General features: G+C 38.6%; 1 protein-coding gene across 3 annotated transcripts; it reads left to right on the top strand.

Annotated features, from left to right (window-relative positions):
* The first annotated feature begins 1,997 nt into the window (after window positions 1-1,997).
* On the top strand, window positions 1,998-26,399 carry LOC116043001 (kallikrein-8-like). 3 transcript variants are annotated; one of them, XM_036000905.1, is made up of 6 exons: window positions 1,998-2,118; window positions 21,610-21,784; window positions 21,982-22,161; window positions 25,565-25,617; window positions 25,889-26,046; window positions 26,177-26,399. In XM_036000905.1, exons 1-6 carry the CDS (start codon window positions 2,079-2,081, stop codon window positions 26,357-26,359), a joined length of 789 nt encoding a protein of 262 aa, XP_035856798.1. In that variant the 5' UTR covers window positions 1,998-2,078; the 3' UTR covers window positions 26,360-26,399. The 3 variants fall into 3 exon arrangements, with proteins under 3 accessions (XP_035856798.1, XP_035856799.1, XP_035856797.1); XM_036000906.1 differs by lacking the exons at window positions 21,610-21,784; window positions 21,982-22,161; window positions 25,565-25,617; window positions 25,889-26,046; window positions 26,177-26,399 and adding exons at window positions 3,438-3,618; window positions 4,366-4,551; window positions 4,719-4,771; window positions 5,226-5,329; window positions 5,453-6,098 and having other exon boundaries at window positions 2,014-2,118; XM_036000904.1 differs by lacking the exon at window positions 1,998-2,118 and adding an exon at window positions 19,659-19,898.
* Window positions 26,400-27,216: the final 817 nt, after the last annotated feature.

Here is a 27,216-nt window from a genome sequence, read left to right on the forward strand (position 1 = left end):
CACACACACGGTGTTACAGTAATGATGTTATCGACTGGTTTGATAGGAGCCTATATCACTTTGCCATACCAGTTATTTTTTTTTCCAATTGCTAAAACACAATTTTGCAAACTGGTTTTATCAAAATACTTAACACAATTCACAAAACCACACACCCAAACCGAAAAATATCTCATATATCCTGCAAAATGAAGCACTGCAACCAAAACTACATATAGCATTATCAAAATCAAACGTTTGCACCAAATGGCACACACTTAATTCATATTAGGCTACCAACTAACCAACTAAACACTGTTGGGCATAATGAAAATCACTCTCATCTTTAGTGTGCTTTGCCATAATACTAAAATAGTTCAAATTGTAGAAAATTCTTCAGATTGTTCACATGCACAGAATATTTGCAGATACACACACATGCTGTTGAAACATTATTTTAATTTTATTTTTCACCAAACAAGTCAGTGCAACATATGCACAGCAGATATATTTACATTGGACTGAACAAAAATATGCTCACAAAAAACAGTAAACAGAAAAAGAAAATTGCAGAAATATATAGAAAAAAGAGGTATCATAGTGCTTACTTCCTGATTGAAGTGGTAACAGTTAACCATTGAGGTGTTTGGCCAGGTGACATATATATTGGCCAATTGGCTCATGTAGTGTCATTTTGAATGGCAGTGTTTTGAAATGGCAAACATGTGACTTTATGTCAGATTGTTGTGTCTTATGCAGAGAACCGTGTTTAGTGCATTTAAAAAGTGTCATTTTAAACTGCAAAATGTGTATAAAGCAGAAAATGTCTTTAGACTTTTGGAGACTTGAGAAGAGGTTTTGCTCTCTGTGAGTCAGTTTAAATAATTGTGCTATGCATGTCATTTTAGTGTGTAAGCAATTGGAAAAAACTGGTCACCAATTTCTGATGTTTGAATTTGTTTCCCCATTTGCAAGGAATCCACTTAGATTTTTATTTTTTTACATTACATCGTATCATAACAGTGTATCACCTTAAAGGTCCAAAACTTATTTTTGATTGTCCAGCTTCATAATAAATAAATAGTAGCTTATTCTCCACAAAAAAATTTAAATAGTGAAATTAGTAGTGGGTTAGAAGAAAATACCATCTTTTCTTCTAACCCACTAGAAGAAAAGATGGTAAACCAGAGTCTCTCTCCATTTTCTCTCATCTCTATCTACCTTTATTAAGAAGACTCACACTGAACTCTTTGTAACTCTCCAGCTGAGTCTTTGCGTAAATATAGGCTGCCCTACAAGCTAGAAAACCTTCTGCGTGCTGGTGCCCCTTTTTATTTTCTTTGCCCCTCAGACCTGAGTCTGCCACTGGCAAAGCCCATGTTATTCCATGATTGACAGTATTTACTTTTCTTTTAGTCATAACACATGTAGGCTACATTTGCAAACCAAAAGTCCCTGACAAAAGGGTCATTCCTCCTTTGAAAAGAAAAACAGTGACCTCTAAAACATGCAAGTGTACTGAATGCAGAGTTAACCCATGATGACTCAGAGTGGCCAGAGATAGAAAGGGACCATGATGTTCACTGTTTCAGCACCACAGACAAACTGTTGGGGTTTAGCATGTCTAGCAGCTCTCATGTACACATGGAGGTTGTGAAAGAAAGCAGTTTGGCTTTTAAAAAGGATCGTAACGCAGTTTTGGTGATGTTTGTGGCACAAAGCTGAAGAAGTTTCATTCAACTCATTTCAATAGGCCTAATATTACAGGTATATAGTAACAATTTCACTTTAAATTAATGTCTTTCAATCAAAATAATTTGTGTTTATCTACTTGAATTTACAATGATGACAGTTCCATGTTGGTCTAATGTCTGCTGAATGGAATATGGTTGAGATGAGGTTTTTCACAGGTTTTTCTTCTCTGTATGTCAGATTGTTTTTCCTGCCGCTGGGCAGGAACACTTGATAAGTGATCAAAAATATGCAAAAGTTCAGACGTTTGTAGCCAATAGGATTGTGTTGATAAAAGGCCAACAGGACAGTGTGAATAGATTTAAAAAGGCGCCAGTGTTACACCAGGAGGTCAGTCATTGACAAAGATGGGTGGCATAACATGTCTTCTCCTTTTGCTGTGGGCCGGTGAGTAGTCATCTAATGCTTACACATCTGCTGCTTACTTTAACCATTCTTTATACTTTGAGATAGAATTTATCATGCATTTTAAGTTGAGTTTATCCATCAGACATGCTATTCCTACACATGTCGAGGGTGTTGAAATATCTATTAGGTATTGTGAGGCCAGTCCAAGTTTTAAAAGTAAGCAATAGCATGTTTAAAATCAATTCCATATATAAGAAGCCAGTGTGATGTGGTCTCTTCTTTTGGTGCCCGTTACAGTAATATCATGACAGATGAATATTAAGATCAGTTGGAGGTGTAAAGCGGCTCTGACTGAGGCAGAAGCAATGGGTGACAATGACAGCCACTTCTCAGCTATGTATCTCAGCCATGTTGGCACTTTTCTGTCAATATGACTGTTGTCATATTTTCAATATTGACATATTGAAAATTGTATTTTTTTCCTCTCTGAAAGGCCAGCTAAAAGTTTAGGTAGGTGGTATGATGCAGATAAGGAGCAGATCCAGGGGTTGAGACTGCAGCTAGTCGGTGGCAGTAAGAGCACACAGATGTCATGCTCTCCAGGAAAACTTAATCTGTGGTGCCTGCAGTTTGGTCTGCTGCCACAAATGTTGTTGCTGTTTAATGTACCTATTTCAATAGAAAAACTATTGAGAATGATTAGCTCTCACATTTGAAAGTGACTGGAAGCCCCACACTACCTCAGCAGTGTATGACTAAATATTTTTGGAGCTCTTTACAGCCAGCTTCTCTGAATGGTTCTTACTGTAACAGGCAATTTATGAAAGATTAACCTCACTTTCTGGTAAACCCCATAGACTTGCCTGTCCTCTTAACAATCACACACGACTTTATGTTGAGACCATTTACCTAATATCCATTCCACAGCCCCAGAAGAATTTAATTCAACTAAAAGGTTTTTGTTGTTGTAATGGACTCTTGGTTTATAGTGATTTTAATACCGTTTGTTAGAGATGTTTTAGGTAACTGTGTTCTGAGTAACAAGTGTTACTGTTGGGAGACAACTGTTGTCATTGTTCTGGTATAAGAGTTGATAAATCAGATGTGTATTAAGGGTTTTGGTTGAATTAGTGCCGAGCTTCACATCAGTAACGAGAAAAGTCTGAACAGTTTTGTGAAAGTGAACTCATTGTAGAGAAATGGGTGTTATTGATTGTAAAGCTGTTTGACAGAATTGCTTATGCAACCTTTGGCATAGTTCACCATGTATATTGATAACTTTATAGAGAATGAATAAGTTCTCTACAACAACCACTGCTCTAATGTACAGTAACCTGGTGGAGGACATTCTGTTCCAGGTGTTACAGTGAGCACAGTGGTGGATCTGCAGAAGAGAATCATTGGAGGTCAAATATGTGAACCAACTGCGCGTCTATACCATGTGATGTTGATAGCGAATGACGGTAACCATAACTTCTTGTGCGGTGGATCTCTGATCAGTGACCGGTGGATTCTGACTGCAGCTCACTGCTGGAAGGGGTGAGAAAGTGACAGTTAAAGTAGTAACAATATACAGGGTGTGATTTGTGTAGAAAGCAGAGGGGATGTTTTTTGACAACAAAACAACACATATTCATGAACTTCAATATCTAATGGAAAACAATCTCAAATGAAATAGCACAAGGTGGTGTCAACATAAAACACAGCGCTTTCAAGTCGGGGAGCGGAGTTCACTATATCCATATCCAATCTTTTTCCTAAACTTAACTAGTTGTTGTGGAGCCTAAACCTAAATGCCATCGTCACATGACGCTCACTTTTTCTTGCTGAACTCCACTACATGGCCCCTGAATGGACCGTCATCTGGCGGTGCCTGTAGCCGGCTCGCAGTCACCTGTTGGCAGCTGAACAACTGCCGCTGGTAGCCGGCATCCTGGAGCTCTGTAGCGGCTAAATACAACCAGCAACTGCCGCTCGGATTTTATCGTTCTATGGCACTATAGACTAAATACTTCTATTTTAGGTATATAATGGTCTATTGGTGATGTAGCATTGATCACTTTGTGGGGGGGGGGGTAGACCGCATGTAGACCAGGAAGGGGGAAATCCTACACATCACCCACCCAGGAAAATTGCACCCTGACAATATATGTCTCGATCATCAACTCAATCTGAAAGTCCTGAAGCAGCGATCAGTAATCTTGATAAAACTATAGCTTTCCTTAAGTGAAGACAGGATGACTTATGTTCATGTTCAGTAATTACTGACCTTTTCTAACCTTGTAGGACTATGACAGCACATTTAAGTGTGCATCCAGGTAACAACAGACAACCGGGAGTGGAAATCACAACACATGAGACTTTCCCAGATGAAATCAGAGACCATGACATCATGCTGCTGGAGCTACCTAACGCAACTAGGATTACACCAGTACCACTTCCTGACTGTCAAAATCAGCACACTGTGCCTCTGTGAGTATGATCTACTTTGATAAGTCTGAAAGGTCAACTCGTGTGGAATCTTAAATTGAGAATTTCATGAAGAATCTTTTTTTTTAAAATGTGAAATCATTAGTGGGAAAAGTATCATTAAAAAAACTAAACTTTTTTAGACTAAACTTCTTTATATTGTATTTCAGCGGAGCTACAGTTCAGATTGCAGGTTATGGACCCAAAGCTCAAGACGGAGGACGTAAGATGAATCATTTTTATTTTATAATAACAATTATTCATGTTTATCACAGTGTTCTTATTATTGTTTTTGTTACATTGTTTGTATATTTGGTAACATTTCTGACACATATTTACATTGAATATATTTTCATTTTGTCTTACAAACATGTTTCTTATTACTGTAATTATATTAATGTAGAAAACATAAATCTGCCAACACACTTCTTCTCAACTTAGCACAACTCAAGATATCCTAATACAAGAAACTAATTTACATTCTTTAATAAATCAGATACATAACCTAATTTAAAGATGCTGTTTCATTCTTAAAAAAAAAGTTTGTTTGCATTTCATAGACATATGTACCAATGGTAAGTTACAGAAGAGTTCTGTTAATTTTTCTGTGTACCATGCAAGATTATATTGTTTTTTGTTTTGTAGCTATAAAAAGCTGTTGTTTTATTCTCATCTAGCTTCAGATACTCTCCAATGTGCTAACAACAAGGTTGTCAGCTGTTCAGATCAAAATGACCAATTTAGGTTCTGTGGCCAAAGCAGTGGTGTGTCTACATGTTCAGTGAGTTGGCTTCTAACCCAACATCTTTCTACAGTCATCACGTTTTACCACTTTCATTTAAATAAGTATTTCAATAAATAATATAAAAGTCTGTAACAAACAATATATACAACTCTCTCACAGGGTGACTCTGGTGGAGGAGTGGTGTACAACGGCAGGATTTATGGTGTTGTTAGGGGCTTGGATCGCACCAATATCTGTATGGAAAAATCTGCATTTGTGAATGTCTGTTCATACAGGAAGTGGATCAAGAAAATCACTGGCCTAGACTGTTATTGAAACAATACTAGGATGTTCAGGGTGTGGTTAACTGTGAAACGTTCTGTCATTTAAAATGTATTTCACATGTATTAGTGAAATTGTTGAGTTCATTTAAATTTGCAATTGATACATTTACAATTGATTGGTTACATTAAATGTTCATCTGTCATTTGTCAAGCCATTTAAGACAAACAATTGTGATTCTATGACTGTAGTATCACAGGGTAGTCTGAGTTACAGTACAACACAATGTTACTGTAGCTATCAAACTGTTGTTACGGTAAAAAAATGAACACAGTTTTTTTCAACCAAGATATCCTCTTCCTTTTTTTTCAATTAAAACAAATTGTACATTTGCCCTTATGTAAATTCAACAGAATAAGCATGTTGGAAAAACTATTAAAGGGCCAAATATACTGTTGTTGAAAAACATACTTTTCACAAGTTTAATCAGTGGGACTTCTTTGACATTGTTGTCAGTTCAAATAAAATGAAGATGACTCACTATCATTGTTTCACATATACTTCTTTTATTCTTTCAGTTTTAGCGTCACAGAAAAACATACATGAACCGATCTCTGCACAATTTAAAGCTCCACAGTTAATGTCTTTAAACCTGCAATTCATTGTTATTTTTTGCCACTTATGGCAGCAGAGACAAGCTGTAAACACAACAATGACATATCTCATTTCACCTCATAAAGTTAAATCCAATAATCACTCTTAGCTCTGTCAATGTCTGTATTAAACATTTTGACATGTCATAAATCACAGGTGTATTTGATAACATTGAGCCATTGACGATAGATGCTTTGCACTTAGCAGAGGCCCTTGTATTATTCGTGCTGGCTCATTGGAATAGCTTACTGGGACACTTAATACAACCGAGCCAGCATTAGTGTTCAATTTCACCTGTGCTCTACCTAAAAGACAACATCTCACACACTGTCAACACACTGACCTGTGTGACAGGTGTGACAGATGCTATCAGTTAGATCGTGTTAGCTTTACATTTAAAAGGCAGCCAGAGAGCTTGTGCTGTTTCACAGAGTTTTTGACTATTCCTCCTGACTTGCAGAATGGAGTTTTTTGGTAAAAACACAACAACGATAGCAGGAAAAACAGCCAGTCACCTTCATCAGAGTCCCCTTCATCAGAGAAGTGTAAAAGGGATAGACGTGTTTGGAAAGAAGGGAAATAGTTCACATTATAGAAATGGTTTTCTTTTCAATTAAAATGTGTTGTTTATTTCTTTAATTTAATAAATTAAATATATAAATTATCCACCATGATGTAAATAGACTTGTATCTGATTTGACTCTAGAAGTGGATTGTAATCATTGTTCAGTGTTCTTAATGAGACATATGTTAGTTTGGCTTCTTTCAAAATTAAATCAAAACACCTTGGATGGATTCTTAACAAAAATGTAACTTTATAAGTTTGATAAAGGTAGTATTTATTGCATGGCTGTTGTAAAAGGCTTTTCACAGAACCAATGTGTTTAGTTCTTTCTCTCCCAACGTGGCCGCCCATACCAGCTGTTAACCACACACAAACATGTATTCCTTACTATTCCAATAATTAATTGTAATTAAATATTCATTTATCTTACAATATTAAGTAACAATATATAGATCACTTTGATGAATAATAGAACAAACTTAATGAACCCTAGTTGTCTGTACTTGAATATATATAAGTTTCTTACAACACAAATCTACATCAGAGCAGATCTTAGTTCATCATTCTGCATGCACAAAGTCATTCCAAAAACTTAAAGTAAAATTATATTTGTTTAGCTTTATACAGTATGAACCACGTAACAGAATTACGTACTATAATTATGCCATCAGGGATGAGGGAAACCAATGTGTCAAGACTTTATCATGGGAGTCGGAAACATCATCAAAGTTCTCATCTTACCTTTACTGTACCTCCGCAGAGCCAGAGCCTCCTCTCATAAAGCATGCCAAGTGTTAAGGACACTGAGACCTCTCAAAATACCAAACCACGGCAATACACAATCATACATTCCTTCGTTGTCTATAACATTTATGTCATACAAGAACAATAATGTTGTTTCTATATGTCTCATAGAGCATCATACAATAATACTTTTTTTTTTTCCAAACTAGACCCGTCCCCTCCAACATTGTATGGAAGATTTCTTCTATTTGGTTAAATTATAGGTGTCCCTGTTATTGCGTCCACCCTCTAATACAGAGGAAGGATACAATTGTGTCCACTCTGTACTTCAGGACATTGGATTTGAATTAATTTTTTTGGGGCGGCCCAGTGGTGCAGTGGTTAGCACTGCCGCGTCTCGCCTCTCCTCCATCCCTGACCATAATCTTCCCCCCTCTTTCCCATTTCATTTCCTTTCCTTTCCACCTCTCTCCAGACTCACCTGCTCTCATAAAAAAATGTTATACCTTTCTTTTTTTCTTCATATCCATCTCTCCGTTCCTTTCTCGGATTTTCCAGTCCACTGATTCCTAACCATTTTTGGTCTGCGATGTCAATGTCAACTTGCGACCCCTCATCTCATGTTGTGGACTGAGAGTGGACATGAGTTGAGAGCAGTTCAACCAAAAAGGTTTTTCCCTCTCAGGATGATTCATTTGAAGGATTTTTAGATGCAGTCGGAGCTTAAAGTATCCAGTATTTCTCAATAAAAAAGCTAAAATATGTCATGAAAAAAGTCATTTGTGCAACATAATGTTTTTCTAATGTTTGCTGTTTTACCTTTACTAGTACTTCTATACTACTGTACTTACATTATGCTTGATACTGCTTGTGTGCCTTAATTTGTATGGCGTTATATGTGTCACATTCCTGAGCGAGTAAGGCCGGTTACACACTGGATGCGTCGCGCGAGCGTGGCATTTCTGTTGCGTCTCAGAAGTGTGGCCGCTGCGTGGATTTTTCTGTGTCCTACACACCAGAAGCGTGTCTGACGCGGCGCTGCTCCTGCTGCTAGGTACAGGGAGGGCTGATCTCGGGACATAGCGTCGACACATTCAAACTCTGAAAAATGGGTAAATGGGCTATCTGTTTATAACAACTTAGTGTAGCTGTGAAGAGCCTATATAGCCTATCTGATGTTGGACCGTCACTCAGAACACACACTACGTTGTTATTGTAGCCTATCCTACCTTTTATATATAGGCTTGTTCGACGTATGGGGAGAGAGTTGTTAAACATAAATATATAGCCTACTGATTTGATTAAAGCAAGACAACGTCGGCAGTATTGACTGCAAAATATGTTACAGAATATTTCGTTCTGTATGACAGATGCAATATTTGAAAATCTTTTCTCTGAAATTTTTTATTACATTTATATCTACATTGATGTCAAAACCTAGAGACTTTCAAACATCAAGATGTCATTTATTAATATGCATTCGTGTATATATAAACATATTTTCCTATTCTATTTTGCCTGGAAACGCTTCCAACATGCTCGTGTGAAAAATAGGCGTCGGTTCTATTTCTAGCAGGCACGCGGCGCGGCTCAAGCCACGCCTGAGACGCGCGTATCACGCAGGCAGCGTGTAAGCTCTGACCTGTTAACATGGGAGCCGAAATATAAACGCCACGCGGCTGACACGCTCGCGAGACGCTTCCAGTGTGTAACCGGCCTAATTGTATGTTTTGAGCACAGAGAACTATATTTTGCAAGCACATTACATTGCATTTTGAACAGAAATTAACACACGCAAAAATAATTTAGTTTGAGTAAACAAAAACCTATTTCGTGCACAATAAATGTATTTGCATGTCTTTCTCTGCTCGCAGGTAGACGCTGCTGCGCTCTGGTCATGTCTCCCTGGCTCTCAACCTCTTGACTCTGCGCGCTCGACTCTAGACACGCTCGCTCAGATTTTCACAGCGTTATAAGTGTGCCACAAAACCAACCAATCTCAGAATGAAAAGGTCACTTCTGATTGGCTGTTCTCCTCCAAGCAGAGAAAGACATCTATTGTGCACGAAATAGGTTTTTGTTTACTCAAACTAAATTATTTGTTGCATGTGTTAATTTCTCTTCAAATGCAATGTAATGTGCTTGCAAAATATAGTTCTCTGTGCTCAAAACGTAGTTCTCTGTTCTCAAAACATACAATTACTCGCTCAGGAATGTGACACATATATAACGCCATAAATTTGCACATTGACTGTGTGCATGTGTGCGTGTGTGCGTGCGTGTGTGTGCGCGTGTGTGCACGTGTGTGTGTATACAGAATAACAGTCTACTTTACATATTACGTGGACAATATATCCTTAATCAAAACACAGTGAATAATTGCTTCTGTAAATCGAACAACCGATTCTAAAATGTCCGTAAACACAAAGACTGTGTAGGGGAGAACCGGGACGAATGAAACAGTTTTTAATTAAACGTAATTTACAAAGACATCATAAAACACTGAAAGCTAATATTTTGTCACTAGCAACCTACATCTGTCCTCTGTCAAATACAGTTGCATTTTCAGCTCTGAACAAAACTGTTCGGGAGTTATAGCACAAGTCAGACGTGCGTTTTGTTTCATTCGTCCCTCCTGGCCTCGACGAATGAAACAGGCATGGGGGACGAAAGAAACATACAGTTTAAGCTATGTACACATCCCACAACTTCAGTATTTGGCAACATATCATGAATGGTACTTCAGATAGGTGTTATTTCAGATAGATTGCTGTCTGTTAACAACTCATTGCCGTCATCGTGAAGCGCGTATCTCGCAGTTATGAAAATACCATGGCACCATGCCATTTATATAGCTAGAATAATACATGTTTCCAATTATATAATGTTTCTATAGTACAAAATGTTATTTTACTCTGTTCTTATGTGGGTAAGGCCACCGCACATCCAAATAAGTGCCCTTCATGACCCACAGTCCGTCAGTCTCCATAGGTTAACATTGCAAAACTCGACCCCCTATCTGATAGCCCCAAATATATTTACATCTTTCTAAAACCACTTTTCCATGTCTCACCTGCATAAAATATAGTATAAACACAGATATTTGTGCAATTACTTAGAATACATGGGATTTACTGCCTGGTCGGGACGAATGAAATAGCTGTTTCATTCGTCCCGACAGCAACAATTGACGTTTAAACCTATTTTGCTCCTAAACTAAAAAACTCTGACATTCCACACTGTAGGACATTTTAAAACACTAATTAATCTGTATGACCATGACAACGGTACATGAAACAATAAATACAACCTGTCATTAAAAATAAATTACCGCATCAAACATTTTACTTGCCGCACTCAAATTAGGTTCGCGGGTCTAACTTTGTAGCAGCATGACATCATGACGCCAACTTTCCTGGGTCTGGTAGATCTTGCGTACTGTAAGTGCTGACAAAATTTGACATACGTATGGTTTTCGGGATAACTGCAATGTTTCATTCGTCCTCCGTTTCAATCGTCCCAGTTGTACCCTAAAACATGTAACTGACATAGCGACATTTAAATTGGCATTTGGATACTCACACAGACAAGAGCAGCCGTATGTGTACCCAAGTTTGGTTTATTAAAAAATGACGCGCTATCACTCCATGAGGCAAATTCTGGGAATAAAAACTCAGGCTGTGCGAGCTGCTCCGTTTGATAAGAAAGCTAAGTATTTTACTAAACAATCAAAAACCTCATTTAATCTTCAATGGGCAGTTCAATATGAAAATAACCGGAGCATCAAAGACAGCAGAGCCAGCGATCATACATTTGAAAACAATAAAAAAGAACTTACCACAATCCACCTAGTCTGAGGTGTGTTTGCATCTGAGTCTAGTTGAGGTTACATTCTGAACTGAAAACTGAACTCTTTGTAACTCTCCAGATGAGTCTTTGTGTAAATATAGGCTGCCCTACAAGCTAGAAAACCTTCTGCGTGCTGGTGCTCCTTTTTATTTTCTTTGCCCCTCAGACCTGAGTCTGCCACTGGCAAAGCCCATGTTATTCCATGATTGACAGTATTTGCTTTTCTTTTAGTCATAAAACATGTAGGCTATATTTGCAAACCAAAAGTCCCTGACAAAAGGGTCATTCCTCCTTTGAAAAGAAAAACAGTGACATCTAAAGCGTGCAAGTGTACTGAATGCAGAGTTAACCCATGATGACTCAGAGTGGCCAGAGATAGAAAGGGACCATGATGTTCACTGTTTCAGCACCACAGACAAACTGTTGGGGTTTAGCATGTCTAGCAGCTCTCATGTACACATGGAGGTTGTGAAAGAAAGCAGTTTGGCTTTTAAAAAGGATCCTATGCAGTTTTGGTGATGTTTGTGGCACAAAGCTGAAGTCATTTCATTCAAATCATTTCAATAGGCCTAATAGTACAGGTATATAGTAACAATTTCACTTTAAATGAATGATTTGAATGTCTTTTAATCAAAATATCAACTTTAGGTTAAAGTTTACTCATGTTCTATAAACCTAAAGACAATTTGTGTTCATCTACTTGAATTTACAATGATGACAGTTCTATGTTGGTCTAATGTCTGCTGAATGGAATATGGTTGAGATGAGGTTTTTCACAGGTTTTTCTTCTCTGTATGTCAGATTGTTTTTCCTGCCTTTAAGTTAAGTTTATCCATCAGACATGCTATTCCTACACGTGTTGCAGGGTGTTAAAATATCTTTTAGGTATTGTGAGTATTGTGAGGCCAGTCCAAGTTTTATAAGTAAACAATATTATGTTTAAAATCAATTCCAAAATCTATAGGAAGCCAGTGTGATGTGTTTTTTTTTTTTAATGCCCATAACAGTAAAATCCTGATTCCTGGCGGATGAATTTGAGATCAGTTGGAGGTGTAAAGCGGCTCTGACTGAGGCAGAAGCAATGACTGACAATGACAGACACTTCTCAGCTATGTACCTCAGCCATGTTGGCTGTGTTCTGTCAATATGACTCTTGCATGTTTCCTCTCTGAAAGGCCAGTTAAAAGTTTAGGTTGATAAGGAGCAGATCCAGGGGTTGAGACTGCAGGTAGTCGGTGGTATTACAGTGAGAGCACACAGATGTCAGGCCCTCCGGGAAAACTTAATCTGTGGTGCCTGCAGTTTGGTCTGCTGCCACAAATGTTGTTGCTGTTTAATGTACCTATTTCAATAGAAAAACTATTGAGAATGATTAGCTCTCACATTGGAAAGACGACTGGAAGCCCCACACTACCTGTGTAAATGAATACTTTTGGAGCTCTCTAGCCAGTTTCTCTGAATGGTTCTTACTGTAACAGGCAATTTATGTAAGATTAACCTCACTTTGTAGTAAACCCCATAGACTTGCCTGTTATCTTACACTCACACACAACTTCATGTTGACACCATTTACCTTAATCTTCATTCCACAGCCCCATAAACCTTTTTTTTTTTTGCCGAGCTTCTATTCAGTAACGAGAACTGTCTGAACAGTTTTGTGAAAGTGAAGTCAGTGTAGAGAAATGTGTGTTATTGGTTGTAAAATAAACCTGTTATCTACGCTTTGATAGAAACAATTAACATTCTAGAGAATGAATAAGTTGTTCTCAACACTGCTCTAACCTGGTGGAGGACTTTCTGTTTTAGGTGTCCATCACAATCATCACCATCACAAGACATGAGATCTTTAGAGACACTAATGGAGTCCATGACATCATGCTGCTGCAGCTACCTAACCCAACTACCATTACACCTGTACCACTTCCTGACTGTGGAACTCGTCTGCCTCTGTGAGTCATGACCTTTTCACTCTAACCCTGTCTTAATAAGTCTGAAAGCTTAACTCATGAAGAAACTACAATTAGAAATCCATGTACAATCTTGCTTTACATGTAAAGTCATTAGTGGGGAAAGTAGCTTGTTTTTTAAATACTTTTCTGACTTAAAACAATAAAGAAGAAATAAAGACGTTTTATTTTTATTCTTGTTATTATATTTCAGAGGTGCTACTGTTCAGATGGCTGGTCATGGTGCCACAACTAGAGGCCCTTATGGTGAAAGACGTGAGAGGAATTTTAATTAAATAATAATAATAATAATAATAATAATAATAATAATAGCTATGTATGTTTATGACAGTGTGTGTTCTTTTTTACTTGTATATTTGACAACCTGACACATATTTACACAAAATGTATTTTTTATTTTGCCTTCTTAAATAAATCAGATAAATAACCTAATTTAAAGATGCTGTATGATTCTTAAACAGAATTTGATGCCTTTTATAGAAGTAAAAATAAGTATAAATAGATCAGATTCCAATGGTGAGTTACAGCAGAGTTCTGTTCCTTTTCCTGTCTACCATGTAAGCACAAGTAAGAATATAATGATGTTCTTTGTGTTGTAGCAAATAACTATTTTGTTATATTCTTATCTAGAACCTGATGAATCAGATACTCTCCAGTGTGCTGACACCACGGTTGTCACCTGTCCGGCATCAGACATATATGAACCCTATGAACACGTGTTCTGTGGCTTTAGAACTAATGTGGATGCATGTCACGTGAGTTGGCATGGCTTCTAACTGTATATCTTTTTTTAATTTCAAGTATTTCAATAAGTAATGTAAAAGTCTGCATCGAACAATATCTACATCTCTCTTCTACAGGGTGACTCTGGTGGAGGAGTGGTGCACAATGGCACGGTTTACAGTGTCATGGTTTCCACTTGTGATGATTGCCGTGTCTGTAATGCACCAGTTGTATTCATGGATGTCTGTCATATACGAGACAGGAATTGTATCACAACTATTGCAACTTGACTAAGTTTGTAAACACAATAAAGCAATGTGTCGATTGTGCAAAGTGAAATGTTATGCCATTTAACTTGCATTTCACATGTATCAAGAAAATTGTTGAGCTAATCTGAATTTGCAATCGATGAATTTACAATTGATTAAATGTTTGACTGTTATTTATAAAGCCTTTTAAGACCAACAATAATTGTGATTATGACACAGGGTAGTACTCTTGCTATCCAACTGTTGTTATGGTAAAAAAAACAAAAAAAAAACAAAAAAAAAAACTGTGGTTTTTACAATTTGTTTAGTAAAAACACAATCGTAAATTTTCCCTTATGTAATTTCAATAGATTTGACATGCTATTATATATATGAAAAACCTACAAAGGGACAAATCTAATAGTGTGCTATTCTTTAAAAAATACTGATAATTATTAAACATGATTCGTCTTTTACAATGTTGTCAGTTAAAATCAAAAGAAGATGACTCACGATTATTATTTGTTGTTTTTATGGTTTTGCTGTCACAAAAAAAGATACATGAACATATTTCTGCATAATTTAAAGCTCCTCTAGTTAATATTTTTAAAAGGTGAAAAATTATTCACACATGGTTGTTTTTTTGATCAGGTCAACTTTACATAGAAAACATTCACCACTTGCATTTGATACAGGCAGTTATAGACCAGTAGAGCCATTTCCACAACTGGGAAAATATTAATAATTCTCTACTGAAGCAGAACGATAAAATCCAGCACTGAGGTGAAGGTTATACTTTTTGCAGAGAAAGGAAGAAAAGTTCATCTCATCATCATGTTTTTGTCTAGATCATAGCTGTACTTTCCTTGCATAATGCAAGCTGCCTTATTTATTTCAGTCCTTGAGATCATCAGGTTGAGAGAGGAATTAAAACCCTGACTCAGTATGGATCTCTGTCCAGTTAGAACATGGTCAGGTGTGTCAGTGTCATCAGGCCAGTACTCACACTTTCTAATACTATGGTAGACACACTGTATGTTCTTTAGCTGCTGAAATTACTTTTGGCTGATTACCTTTCATTGAAATGCTATTCCATTTCATGCATTCATTAAATAGCCTTCCTAAAGCTTGTGCAATTTTGGAAAACAGTTTTAATGGTTCTTCACCATTCACCACTCCCCCAACTGGTGCCGTCAGACACCGCCTACCAAGAGTCTGGGTCTGTCCGAGGTTTCTTCCTAACAAAAAAGGGAGTTTTTCCTTGCCACTGTCGCAATAGCTACTGCTAATGCTTGCTCTTGAGGCAACCACTGTAATAGTTGGGGCTTCGTAAACTACAGAGTTTGGTCTAGACCTACTCTATCTGTAAAGTGTCTCGAGATAACTCTTGTTATGATTTGATACTATAAATAAAATTGAATTGAATTGAATTGAATTCACACCACATGAGGTTTTTATTCAATGTATGAGGTAACCAACTGGCTGGTGAAATATTTTGCATACTTTGATGCTCTTCAGCAATTCCCCTTGGGATAAATAATAATATAAAGTTGTGTCCTTTCTTAAATGAAATATTGATATTGTTTCTTTAAATTACCAACTTTTTGTAATTTCTTTGTATTTTTCTCCAGACTTTAATAATAACAAAGCTGCATAGTTTGGTCTAAAGATTACTGGATATGGAGTCCCTGACATTGAATTCTGAAAGGTCAGCCAGTAGTTCTGATTAACTAAATATTGAAAAAATTCTCATCACTGCTTCATTCATTAAAGGTCCAATATGTATGTTCTAACGTTAGCTACTCCGCTGTGCTGTTAAGTAATGTCTAGCAACATTGTTGTGAAAGCTGCGGTCACAGCCTGGCAACCAACGTGAACTTCGAGTCTGGGGATGATGGGGCAGGGGAGACCACTCTCTCCAGTAATTTGAATTTGTACTGCAGTAACTATTTTAAACACTAGCTGTCAGTATTACATATTGCAGCTTTTATTATCACCATTTTGTAATAATAAAACGTATATGTCAGATATGTTTTGTTGTAAATTCTATCAGGTTAAACTCCTCTCACATCAACATGGTACAGGCTACATTGTTGACCTGTGATGATTCTCTTCTGCAGTTCCACCACGGTGCTCACTGTCACACCTGAAAGAAAAAGTCCTCCACCAGGTGATGGCAGGGTTGTTTGAACTTAGTAGTAAAACAGTAAATAAATACAACAAGATTTCATGATTCAAGCAGTGTGGTGTGGACTAAAGGTTAGGTTAATTGTTGTCTCTAAATTGTCCCTAGATGTGAATGTGAGTCTGACTGTCTGTCTCTATGTGTCAGGCTTGTGATTGACTGGTGATCTGTCCAGGGTGGACCCCACCTCTCACCTAATGTCAGCTGAGATCCCCTCCAAAAACCGACTGAGAGGAAAAGCTGTTATAATGGATGAATAAAACAACGACTGAGGTCAAGTACTGACTTTTAGCTTTAAGGATGTTTAGTTATCTCTAAAAAAACTAGGCCCTCTCTTACTCAACTCTTCTTCCCCTTCTAACTTTTGCTGTTATGGTGACTGATGGTGACTGACTTCTTTGGTCTTCCTTCTCTGTTTCACCTGAAATCTCCATGTTCAATCTGCAAGTCAGGATGAAGAGTCAAAACAGGACAAGCTCTCAACTTTAACTGTAAACAATGTACGACTGCTCTATTTACTGCTGCGTGGTGACCGTTTTAAACATGTGACCGTAACACGTGATGGACATTTTAATGACTGTTCTATTTAATGTAAAGGTAACAGTTATAAACAGGCAGTTAACATTGTGAAACGGAACTCGTTTAGTTTAGGCAACATACATTCTTAGTTGGGGTTTGTAAAACATCAGGGATTGGCCTAAAATGATTTTTTTTTTTAAAGACAATGTTGTCAGGGGCGGATTAAGGTGGTCAGAGGCCCCTAGGCTGCTCTTTGTGTGAGGCCCCCCCTTAATCGTTCTAACTCGTGCTTTACTGGAAAAATGAATTTAGTGCCATACATGGTCCACACCCAAATAAAGTGAACACACACACACACACACACACACACACACACACACACACACACACACACACAGATAGCCAACACTTACCACCACACCACATAGGTAAAATGAGAAATTGAACATTACAAACAAAACACAAATACAAACAAGCATAAGGCCCAGTGCTTAGAAGCAGCCCTTTAATTATGATCAAGAAACACTGGCAGTACAACCAAAACTAACATCAACATAGGTGTAAGTGGAAAGAATACCAGATATTATCCTCTGCCACCACAGCACCAAAACAAGTACAATGGAAATGTAACTATAAACAGCAAAGCAGCAGCATTCCCTGGATTCACAGTTCAACAGCAAGCTGGTAATCACTTTTAGCTTTCTAAACCAACAGGTAGACTACAGCATCTGCAGCAATGCAGAACACCCGGTTTTACTGAGGTAAAATCACAACATCATTACCAGTGGTGGAAGAAGTATTATAAGTATATAATAAGTATATAGATATTTTACTTCAGTAAAAGTACTAATACCACACTGTCCTGCATTGAAAAGGTTACTTAAGTAAAACTATGCAAGTATCATCAGTATTTGTAATATATACTGACTATATATAGTAATATAAGTATTAAAAGTGAAAGTACTGAATGTCGAAAAATCCTCACATTTTTTAAACAAACCAAACAGTTCTGTCAATTACCTAAGTGTTTAATCAGCTAAACAGTTCAGGTGGACTTGTAGGCCAAAATATTTTTGGGTAGTTTAATTTATTATAAAACATTGTATTGTTTAAACTAGACCTATATGTGTTTTGTCTGCAGAAATATTAATGTGTAAAGTTACTAAAGCTGTCAGACGAATGTAGTGGAGTAAATGTAGTGTAAATGTAGTGGAGTAAAAAGAAGAAAAGTACAATTTTTCTCCAAAATGTAGAGTAGAAGTAGAAAGTGGCATATGAAAAAAGACTTAAATAAAGTACAAGTACCTCAAATTTGGACAGTACTTGAGTACTTAGTTACATTCCACCACAGATCATTACTGAGACACAAACCACATTGCAATACACTAAACTGTGAATAAAATTTTAAAAACCCCCGCAGCAGCACATAATAACATTGTTATTAACAGCAATAATGAAACAGCAGCACAATAATACATATGTAGGCTACATATTGTTGCATAATCATCCTACCTTTAGAATTTTTCTTTCTTGATTTTCACCACCGCAACCACCCTCTTTAAAACCTCGGTCCAATATTCGCATTCATTGTCAACTTGTAAACTTGTTTTTTTAGTTTTAAAACTATCCGCCAACCGTCAGCACAGCGCGTAACATACGCGAGCATTGCCCATCTGTGGCACTCGGATGCCTCATGTTCAGCTAGAGGTACAGCTGCATTTTTCCAGTCACTTGAATTTCACTGTTCCCATATAATTTCAGCGACATAGCATGAATCCTTTTGAGGGGAAAACAACAGCCATTCTCTTGCCTGCGTTTCACCATTTCCCAGTTTCATTTTAAACAGGGTTTCGGAAAAGTAGCCTACCTCTTTTGGTGTTTATGTTGTCTTTCTGAGGCAGAAACATCTGCGTCTGTGTTCTGGCAACTTTTAGGTCCCATTTTAATCCAATATGCCCTTATGTCTTCATCAATTTTAGAAAAAGTAAATGTTTAAACAAAGTTAAATGCTCCGAAAAATAATTGAATAGTGCAGAATCAGGCACACAACGTTTCAGCAGAAAATTTGGCCTTCCTCAGGTGGGCCTAAAATGAGTCACGTAAAACTATGTGCTTACCATCACCTACTGATGTCGTGGCGTCACAAGTTAAGGTCCGTAAAACTCGGAAGATGTCAAAAAGTGACATTTGACTTGTGTTTTTTTACGTTGTACACCAACTCCCGGCTCTTGAGTGAAGTCTTGTGTTTGTTTGACCCATCCACCCCAAACTTAGCCTGGCTCCGCTTAGCCAGTAATTATGGGTTGTTATGAGCAGCTTGCACATTTGAGCCTATACGGTAGTTTTTTTGCAATTTGAACTGGTAATGACCCCCCATCTCACTTCTGCTGTGAGGATGACCGTTTCTGCTGAAATCTTCATGTTAGTTAAGTTATGGTGAACCCTAAGGTCAAATAGTTGCTTATTTACACATCCAGCAGTTAGGGAGCAACAGTTTCTTCAGCTGGGGATGTGAGAGAAAAAAAGTCACTTCACAACCAGCTCTAAAATAAAAGTGCATTTCGTCACATATTTCTGTGAATAAGTGAATGAGTGACATGCAGTAGAGTGTGTAAAGAACAGGTGGCTCAAGTCAGTGAGCTCACAGCGCCTCTATAGAGCATTTTTCATTGTCATTTCCCTGCTGTCACTTTATGGAGAACAAGGTTAGGAACTGTTGATAAGTGTTCCAAACTTTGCATAAATGTGGAGAGCTCTGCAGCCAATAGGGTTGTGTTGATAAGGCTTTACGAGGAGGTTGGTAGCTACAGCTGTTGTGACAGAAAGGATCTAATTCGACAGTGAATGGCAGCAATGACTTGTCTTAGGCTTCTCCTTTTGCTGTGGGTCGGTGAGTATTCAAATATTTGTACAGTATATAATGCATTTTGAAATTAGGTAATTGTTTGTCTAGCTAATCCATTACATATCCTGTTATTCTGATTCTCAATCACCATTTCCCTGGTTCTGTCAATGTCTGTATTAGTCTGTATAGTAAGTTATTATAAAAGTTACTTCTGTTATGTTGCATTTAGTCTATATCCTTGACATTCCACTTCCGTTGTTGACTGCTCCTCAGATCTCTGCAGGGTAAATCTAGACAGCTAGCTAGACTATCTGTCCAATCTGAGTTTTATCTCGCACGACTATTTTACAGTGGCTCCGTGCAGAGCTTAGCGCCATCCATGACGATTGTGATTGGTTTAAAGAAATGTCAATAAACCAGAGCACTTTTTTCTCCCATCCTGGAGTGCTGTGTGGACTAGACAGACCCTCCTCCACTCTGCAGTGTGTGGATGGTCTGGCAAAGCGAGACTATGTTGCATTAGACCTTAAAGGTACCTGGACTGGAATGGAGCAATGTCTTTAGGTGTGCGTCACTGTTTTGTTTTTTCTCGTGCATGAAAATTTGCTTCCCAAATAATCTCAACATGTGTGTTAGACCTAAAGGATCCTCAAAATGTCTTTTGGTGAATAAGAGTGAACAGGGTTTTTGTTTGTTAAAGATGCCGTAGGTAGGATTGTGAAGATCCAGGACTTAGCCAAAAAATGTGAACATTGACAACTTCTCAGTCCCTCCCCGCTTTCTGCTAAAGCCCAAAATGGTCTCCTAAGCCCCTCCCCCTACAAGGGAGAATTAATGTGTGTGCATGAGCAGCGATTGACACGCAGTTAGACACCCCCCCTGGCCCTGATTGGTGTATCTGAACAGGGAGCTGTGGATTTTTGCAAATCGCACTACAGGCTGTAGGTGGTGCCAGAGGAGCTGGATTTTTTTTTTTATTCAACTGCTTCATGTAGTTCTACTGGAACATAGGGTCAGTTCCAGCAAATATGACAGAAAGTTAGTTTTATAAGGCTTACCTACTACATATTTAAGAAGTAAACCCTACTAGACTCCTTTAAGGTGGATTTACAGTTTAAGGGGCCACCACAGCCCGGGCCTAGTATACAGATATACGACATGGAAATCTCAAGAACTGTGATTGATCATCTCCGGCTGCTTTTGTTTTCTCCTACAAGTTTCCAATAGTGATAAAAAACATTAATACTGAGCAGCAGTATTAATGGTAACAACTTCTGCTCACCAATCATTGCTCTCTGTTATAGTAAATGAAAGAACATATAGAAGTATTGTTCTGTTGCAGATGTGTACAGCCGGACTGCTTTTAAAGCTCTTAAGCATATACATCCTCTTTACCTATATTTATCTTTATTTTTTATTTAAGAGGGTTTTTTTGTACTATTTTGCACTATCCCTTGCTGCTGTTACATACATGCCCCTGTTGTGGGATTAATAAAGGAGTTTGAATCATGAAGCTTGCTTCAAGCATAAACTCACCTTTCCAAGTGTTTTTGAAGCAGTGTTGTTGTGTTTATTAATGATTTACTATCAAAAACATTTGTCTGGTCAGCGACATCCTATTCTCAGTCATGTATAATAACTATATTGCCTGGTGTCCTAATGGGGGCACTTCTTTTTCTGTTATTACTGCTGTGCGTTGAAAAAAAAAAAAAAAAAAAAAAGTTCTAACTTTACCATGGAGGACCTTTACTTTCAGGCGTCACAGTGAGCACAGTGCTGGATCTACAGAAGAGAATCATTGGAGGTCAACCATGTGAGCGTCGGTCCCATGTCAAACTGAGAGTTGCTGGTAAATCTTCCAAATTGTGTGGTGGCTCTCTGATCAGTGACTGGTGGATTTTAACTGCAGCTCACTGCTTGACGCCAGGAAAGTAAGGAAATTATCCTATATCTTAAAATACTGTCACAACTAAACACTCGATACATATACAGCCTAATGCAAGGTCTATACAGACTGATATAAATGTTTAGGTGTTCTTGAGAAAAAAATATTATTAAAGAGATGAGAAACAGAGTGGAATGATTGTATGTGTTTCATTGTGTGATATTCATCTTTAACCTCTTCCAGGATGTTCGCAGATTTAAGTGTGCATCCAGGGGGTCCAGCGCAAGAAGTGCAAATCACAGCAGAACCTGTGATCTATACAGAGAACAGGACGAGGTCTCATGATATCATGCTACTGCAGCTACCTAGCCCCTCTAACATTCCACCTATAGCTCTTCCTGACTGTAACCGTCGTCCGGAAATGTGAGTTGTGATTTGTTTCACCTATAGTTGTTAGTTTTAAAAGTTTTACAATGTTTAGGACCACACCCATCTTGTAAAGTTTAGTGACTGTATCTTGTACATCGGGTCAGAGGTTATCGTAGTAGGGGGGTCAAGCCTCCTTCCCTACTTCCTACCCCCAAACCTCCGGGGGCCTTTTTTCGGACCACACCCATCTTAAAACTTGGCCTTAATGTCACATCTACAGTTCATATCTGAAACATCTTCCACAATTGCGACACTATCTTGGTGATGCACGCATGCACGCACACAGACACACACACACACACACACACACACACATGCACACAGACACACACACACACACACACACACACACACACACACACACACACACACACACACACACACACACACACACACACACACACACACAGACTCACTCACAAGGTGAAAACAATACCAGTGTCGCTGTCGGCTGGTAATCAGCATTTCCTGACTGTGACTATCATCCTGAAATGTGGGTTGTGATTGGTTTCACCTATAGTTGTCAGTTTTAAAAGTTTTACAATGTTTAGGTTCGCTGCAGATCTAGACAACACAGCAGCTAGGCAAGGGCCCCTTCCTTACTTTCTACCCACCTTCTTCCGGTGCCTTTTCTCGGACCACACCCAGAGGCGACGTCAGCCGATCTTGCCGGGGCTTATGGCTTCAGCCCCGAATGTTTTGAGTGTAGCCCCAAATGTATTTTGAAAAGTTGATAGAGATGAGCAGCGCGTCTTCCGTGGTCTGTGTAGCTTCAGGTTTATAAAGGACACGCTCTGCTGTGGACATGCTGTGGCAGATGTGACGCATTTGTGTTCCGTGTATTTCTGCAGTAGTTTTGGTTTTCCACCTCCGATGTAGAGCAGCGTACAGACACTTCCCTAAACTTTGTCTCATTCAGAGAACAGAGACCCAAATGGGGCTCTGAGTCTGTCAGGAGGTCTGAGATCTACCGTATCAGCAGAGCAATCACGTATTGCACAGCAGACGTAGTGCAGGTAGATTATTTTCTGAAATATAGTGACTTTATTCTTGTAATAGCCTATTATCACTTTATATTTCTCAAAACACGACTCCTCCAAATCACGGAGAACACAGATGGGATGAGTTATATTTTGAATGTGCTGAAAGTTTTGAACCTGGGCAAAAATCTTGCTCAAACACATCTGAAATATTACAGTCGAGGGGTTTATTAACAAATTAAAATGAATTAATGTATCATTGAGGTGAATAATTGTCATATGCACATTTAAGGAGGTTACTTCCCCAACAAAAGATGCAAAAGAGAAGGGAAGAGTAAATTATGCCTAGGCTACATGTGTGCTGACTCAGATATAATTAGAAAAGCTGCAGGAGAATAAATAGTTGAAAGCAATACAGAATGCCTGACAGCCTTACTGCAATATATTCCATTATGTTTTTATATTTGGATTGTAATCTACGTTTCCCTTTACATAAAGATATTTCCAGCATAAATTGATTCAGAAAAAGGTAGAAATAGGTCCCATAAAAATTCACCTGAATGCAGGAAATTAAGTGTTTAACGCTCAAAATTTTCTGGGGGTGGACCCACAGACCCCCACACCACACAGATCTGGAAACAAATCCTTGGCCTTTGGGTTGCCAGACCAGTAATGTTAAGACCAAATGTTGGTGCCAGCTAACCTACTTCTACAAACTGGAAGCTAAAATGAACATACACTGACTGTTAACAAGCTGGGCAAGCCAATTGCTGTTTTGCATTGCATTCAGTTTATTTTAACTCCTCAAGTCCTAGAAACGCCCCTGACCACACCCATCTTAAAACTTGGCCTTCATTTTGATCACATCTACAGTTCACATCTGAAAAGTTTAATGACTGCATCTTCCACAATTGCGACACTATCTCGTTGACGCACACACACACACACACACACACACACAGAATCAGAATCAGAATCAGAATCAGAAAGGGCTTTATTGCCAAGTACGTTGCACATACGAGGAATTTGTCATGGTGTTGTTGGAGCATGTCACACATACAAATATAAGAAGGATAAAAAGAATATAAACAATATAAGTATAAACATATACACACAGTATGTATTAATAACGATAAAATAATAATAGTAAAATAAGTTAAACAGTAGTAAAAAGGAACGCTACAGCAGAGTAGGTACAGAGTAGGTACAGAGTAGGTACAGAGTAGGTACAGTAGGTACAGAGTATTTACAGTGGGGTGTGGAGAGAGTCAGGGTGGATTCCGGGCCTTGTTTAGAAGGCTAGTGGCGGAGGGGAAAAAACTGTTTATGTGGCGTGAGGTTTTGGTCCTGATGGACCTCATCCTCCTGCCAGAGGGGAGTGGCTCAAAGAGCTTGTGTCCGGGGTGGGAGGGGTCAGCCACAATCTTTCCAGCACGCTTCAGAGTCCTGGTGGCGTATAGGTCCTGGAGCGGCGGCAGATTGCAGCCAATCACCTTCTCAGCTGACCGAATGACACGCTGCAGTCTGCCCTTGTCCTTGGCAGTGGCAGCAGCGTACCAGATGGTGATGGAGGATGTGAGGATGGACTCAATGATGGCTGTGTAGAAGTGCACCATCATTGTCTTTGGCAGGTTGAATTTCTTCAGCTGCCGCAGGAAGTACATCCTCTGTTGTGCTTTCTTCACGAGGGAGATGATGTTCAGCTCCCACTTGAGGTCCTGGGAGATGGTAGTTCCCAGGAAGCCGAAAGACTCCACAGTGTCAATTGTGGAGCCACAGAGGGTGATGGGGGCAGGTGGGGCTGGGTTCTTTCTGAAGTCCACAACCATCTCCACTGTCTTTAGAGCGTTGAGCTCTAGGTTGTTTTGGTTGCACCAGGTCACCAGGTGGTCAGCCTCCCACCTGTAGGCGGACTCGTCTCCATCAGAGATGAGTCCGATGAGGGAGGTGTCGTCCGCAAACTTCAGAAGCTTGACGGACTGGTGACTGGAGGTGCAGCTGTTGGTGTACAGGGAGAAGAGCAGAGGAGAAAGAACGCAGCCCTGGGGGGATCCGGTGCTGATGGTCTGTGAGTCGGAGACGTGTTTCCCCAGCTTCACATGCTGCTTCCTGTCAGACAGGAAGTCAGTGATCCACCTGCAGGTGGAGTCAGGCACACCAAGTCAGGCACACACACACACACACACACACACGCACACACACACACACACACACACATATACACACATACACACACACACACACACACACACACACAGACTAACTCACAATTTGAAAACAATACCAGTATAAGTAAATATAAGTCGGACCCGTCTGCCCTTTTGGAGCCTTTAACATTTATAACAATAGTTGCAGCAGGAATGCATCAAATGCTTTTAATATAACCTTACCACTTGGTTCCTGTTGTTATTTTCTAGGTTTGAGATTGCAGGTCACGCAGCCACTACTGGAGGCCCTAATGATGAAAGGAGTGAGATGATTTTTGATCATTCAATTAAGTTCATGATCTATTTGCATTCGTCTTTTGTACTGAAATTGTATTGTATTTAATATATATTTTAGTTCTCGCAGTACTGAAGCAGAATATTAAAAAAAACTTCCTCAGCCAATAGGCAGATGTATGTTTCTTTATAACTTTATTTTGTTCATTCAAAATATATGTATTTGTATATTTAAAGAACGTTCAGATGTATTTTGTAGTCAAATGTTTTCCCTCTTTCTTTCTCTCTCTTTCTCTATAGAACCCAGTGTATCGCCTACTCTCCACTGTGCAGACGTTAACGTTGTCAACTGTACAGACCTCATAAATACTTTGCAGAAAGATTTCCCAAAGGCTTACCAAGTCAAGGTGTATCAACATTGGTTCTGTGGCCAAACACCTAAAATGGATATATGTTATGTGGGTTGGCATGGCCTTTAATATGTTCTCCCCTCTTCTGTCTGTTTACATTTTGAGTTGTTTTAAGATGCATATATTTCAATAAGGGCAACGATTATAATACAAACAAAATATATATTCTCTCTCACAGGGAGATTCTGGTGGAGGAGTGGTGTACAATGACACGATTTATGGCGTCATTTCTTTTCTGGGTGATCCTGACCATGTGTGTAGGAAAGCAACTGCATTCATGGACCTCTGCAATCCAGAATACGCCGCATGGATCAAAAAACATATATTACCTGAGAAAAAAAGATGTCTACAGATGTGTTGAACTGGAAACACTCTATCAAAATGAAAGCTGAATGAGAAACTTTTTGGAGTTTTGTAAATGTTCAACCCTCCTGTTTTTTGACCCATTTTCAAAGTTTCAATATCAGAAATTTGGGTTTCCATCAACCAAATTGCCCAAATATAACATATAGTGGTAATAAGTTGGTATTAGTAGTTTAAATAATATTGGTAGTGGGGAAAAAGTGTAAAATAAAAGGGACAAAAACATTTTTAAAAAGCATACAAAAAAGTTAATTTTCAATTTTGACCCGGGAAGACAACACAAGGGTTAAACCCAGAAAATGCTGCCATAGATCGGCTTAATATTTGGATATAAAGTGAAACTCTCCATCCTAGGACCAGATAATCAATCAGTTATCTGTTACCATACTTTGTCACACCTATCCTTACATCCCGTCATTGGCTTCCCTTTAAAATTCAGAATACAGTCTTCAAAGCATTACATGACCTCCCCCCCCCATTACATTTCTGAGCTCCTTGTTCCTCACTCTACTGGACGCCCACTCAGATCCTCCAACCTTGATCTTTCATCCGTTCCTCGCTCCAGCTACAAGATAAAGTTGATCGTGCCTTTGCCATTTGAGCTCCAACCCTCTGGAATCTTCTCCCTCTGTCTGTTAGGTCTGCTGAATGGCTGGACTGTTTGAAGCGTCTTTTAAAAAAACACCTTTATACTTTTGCCTTTGTATAAAGTGCTGCACCCAGATTATGCTGTATTCTAAAGTTAATTTGTATTTTGTAACCCACATTTATTTTTATTTTTGTAATTCATACGTGTGCATGTGTGTGTGAAGCACTTGTGTATTTAAAAGTGCTATATAAATAAAGTGTTACTTA

This window comes from Sander lucioperca, chromosome 4, assembly GCF_008315115.2.
Source record: "Sander lucioperca isolate FBNREF2018 chromosome 4, SLUC_FBN_1.2, whole genome shotgun sequence".
In the NCBI taxonomy this organism is placed as follows: domain Eukaryota; kingdom Metazoa; phylum Chordata; class Actinopteri; order Perciformes; family Percidae; genus Sander; species Sander lucioperca.

What these genes read in the sequence shown, in the direction of transcription:
- LOC116043001 (XM_036000904.1), top strand. Translation starts at nt 19,853, where the DNA reads ATGGCAGCAATGACTTGTCTTAGGCTTCTCCTTTTGCTGTGGGTCG. An exon ending in TCTCCTTTTGCTGTGGGTCG is followed by an intron (nt 19,899 to 21,609) that starts GTGAGTATTCAA and finishes CTTTACTTTCAG; the next exon opens with GCGTCACAGTGAGCACAGTG. An exon ending in CTAAAATGGATATATGTTAT is followed by an intron (nt 26,047 to 26,176) that starts GTGGGTTGGCAT and finishes TCTCTCTCACAG; the next exon opens with GGAGATTCTGGTGGAGGAGT.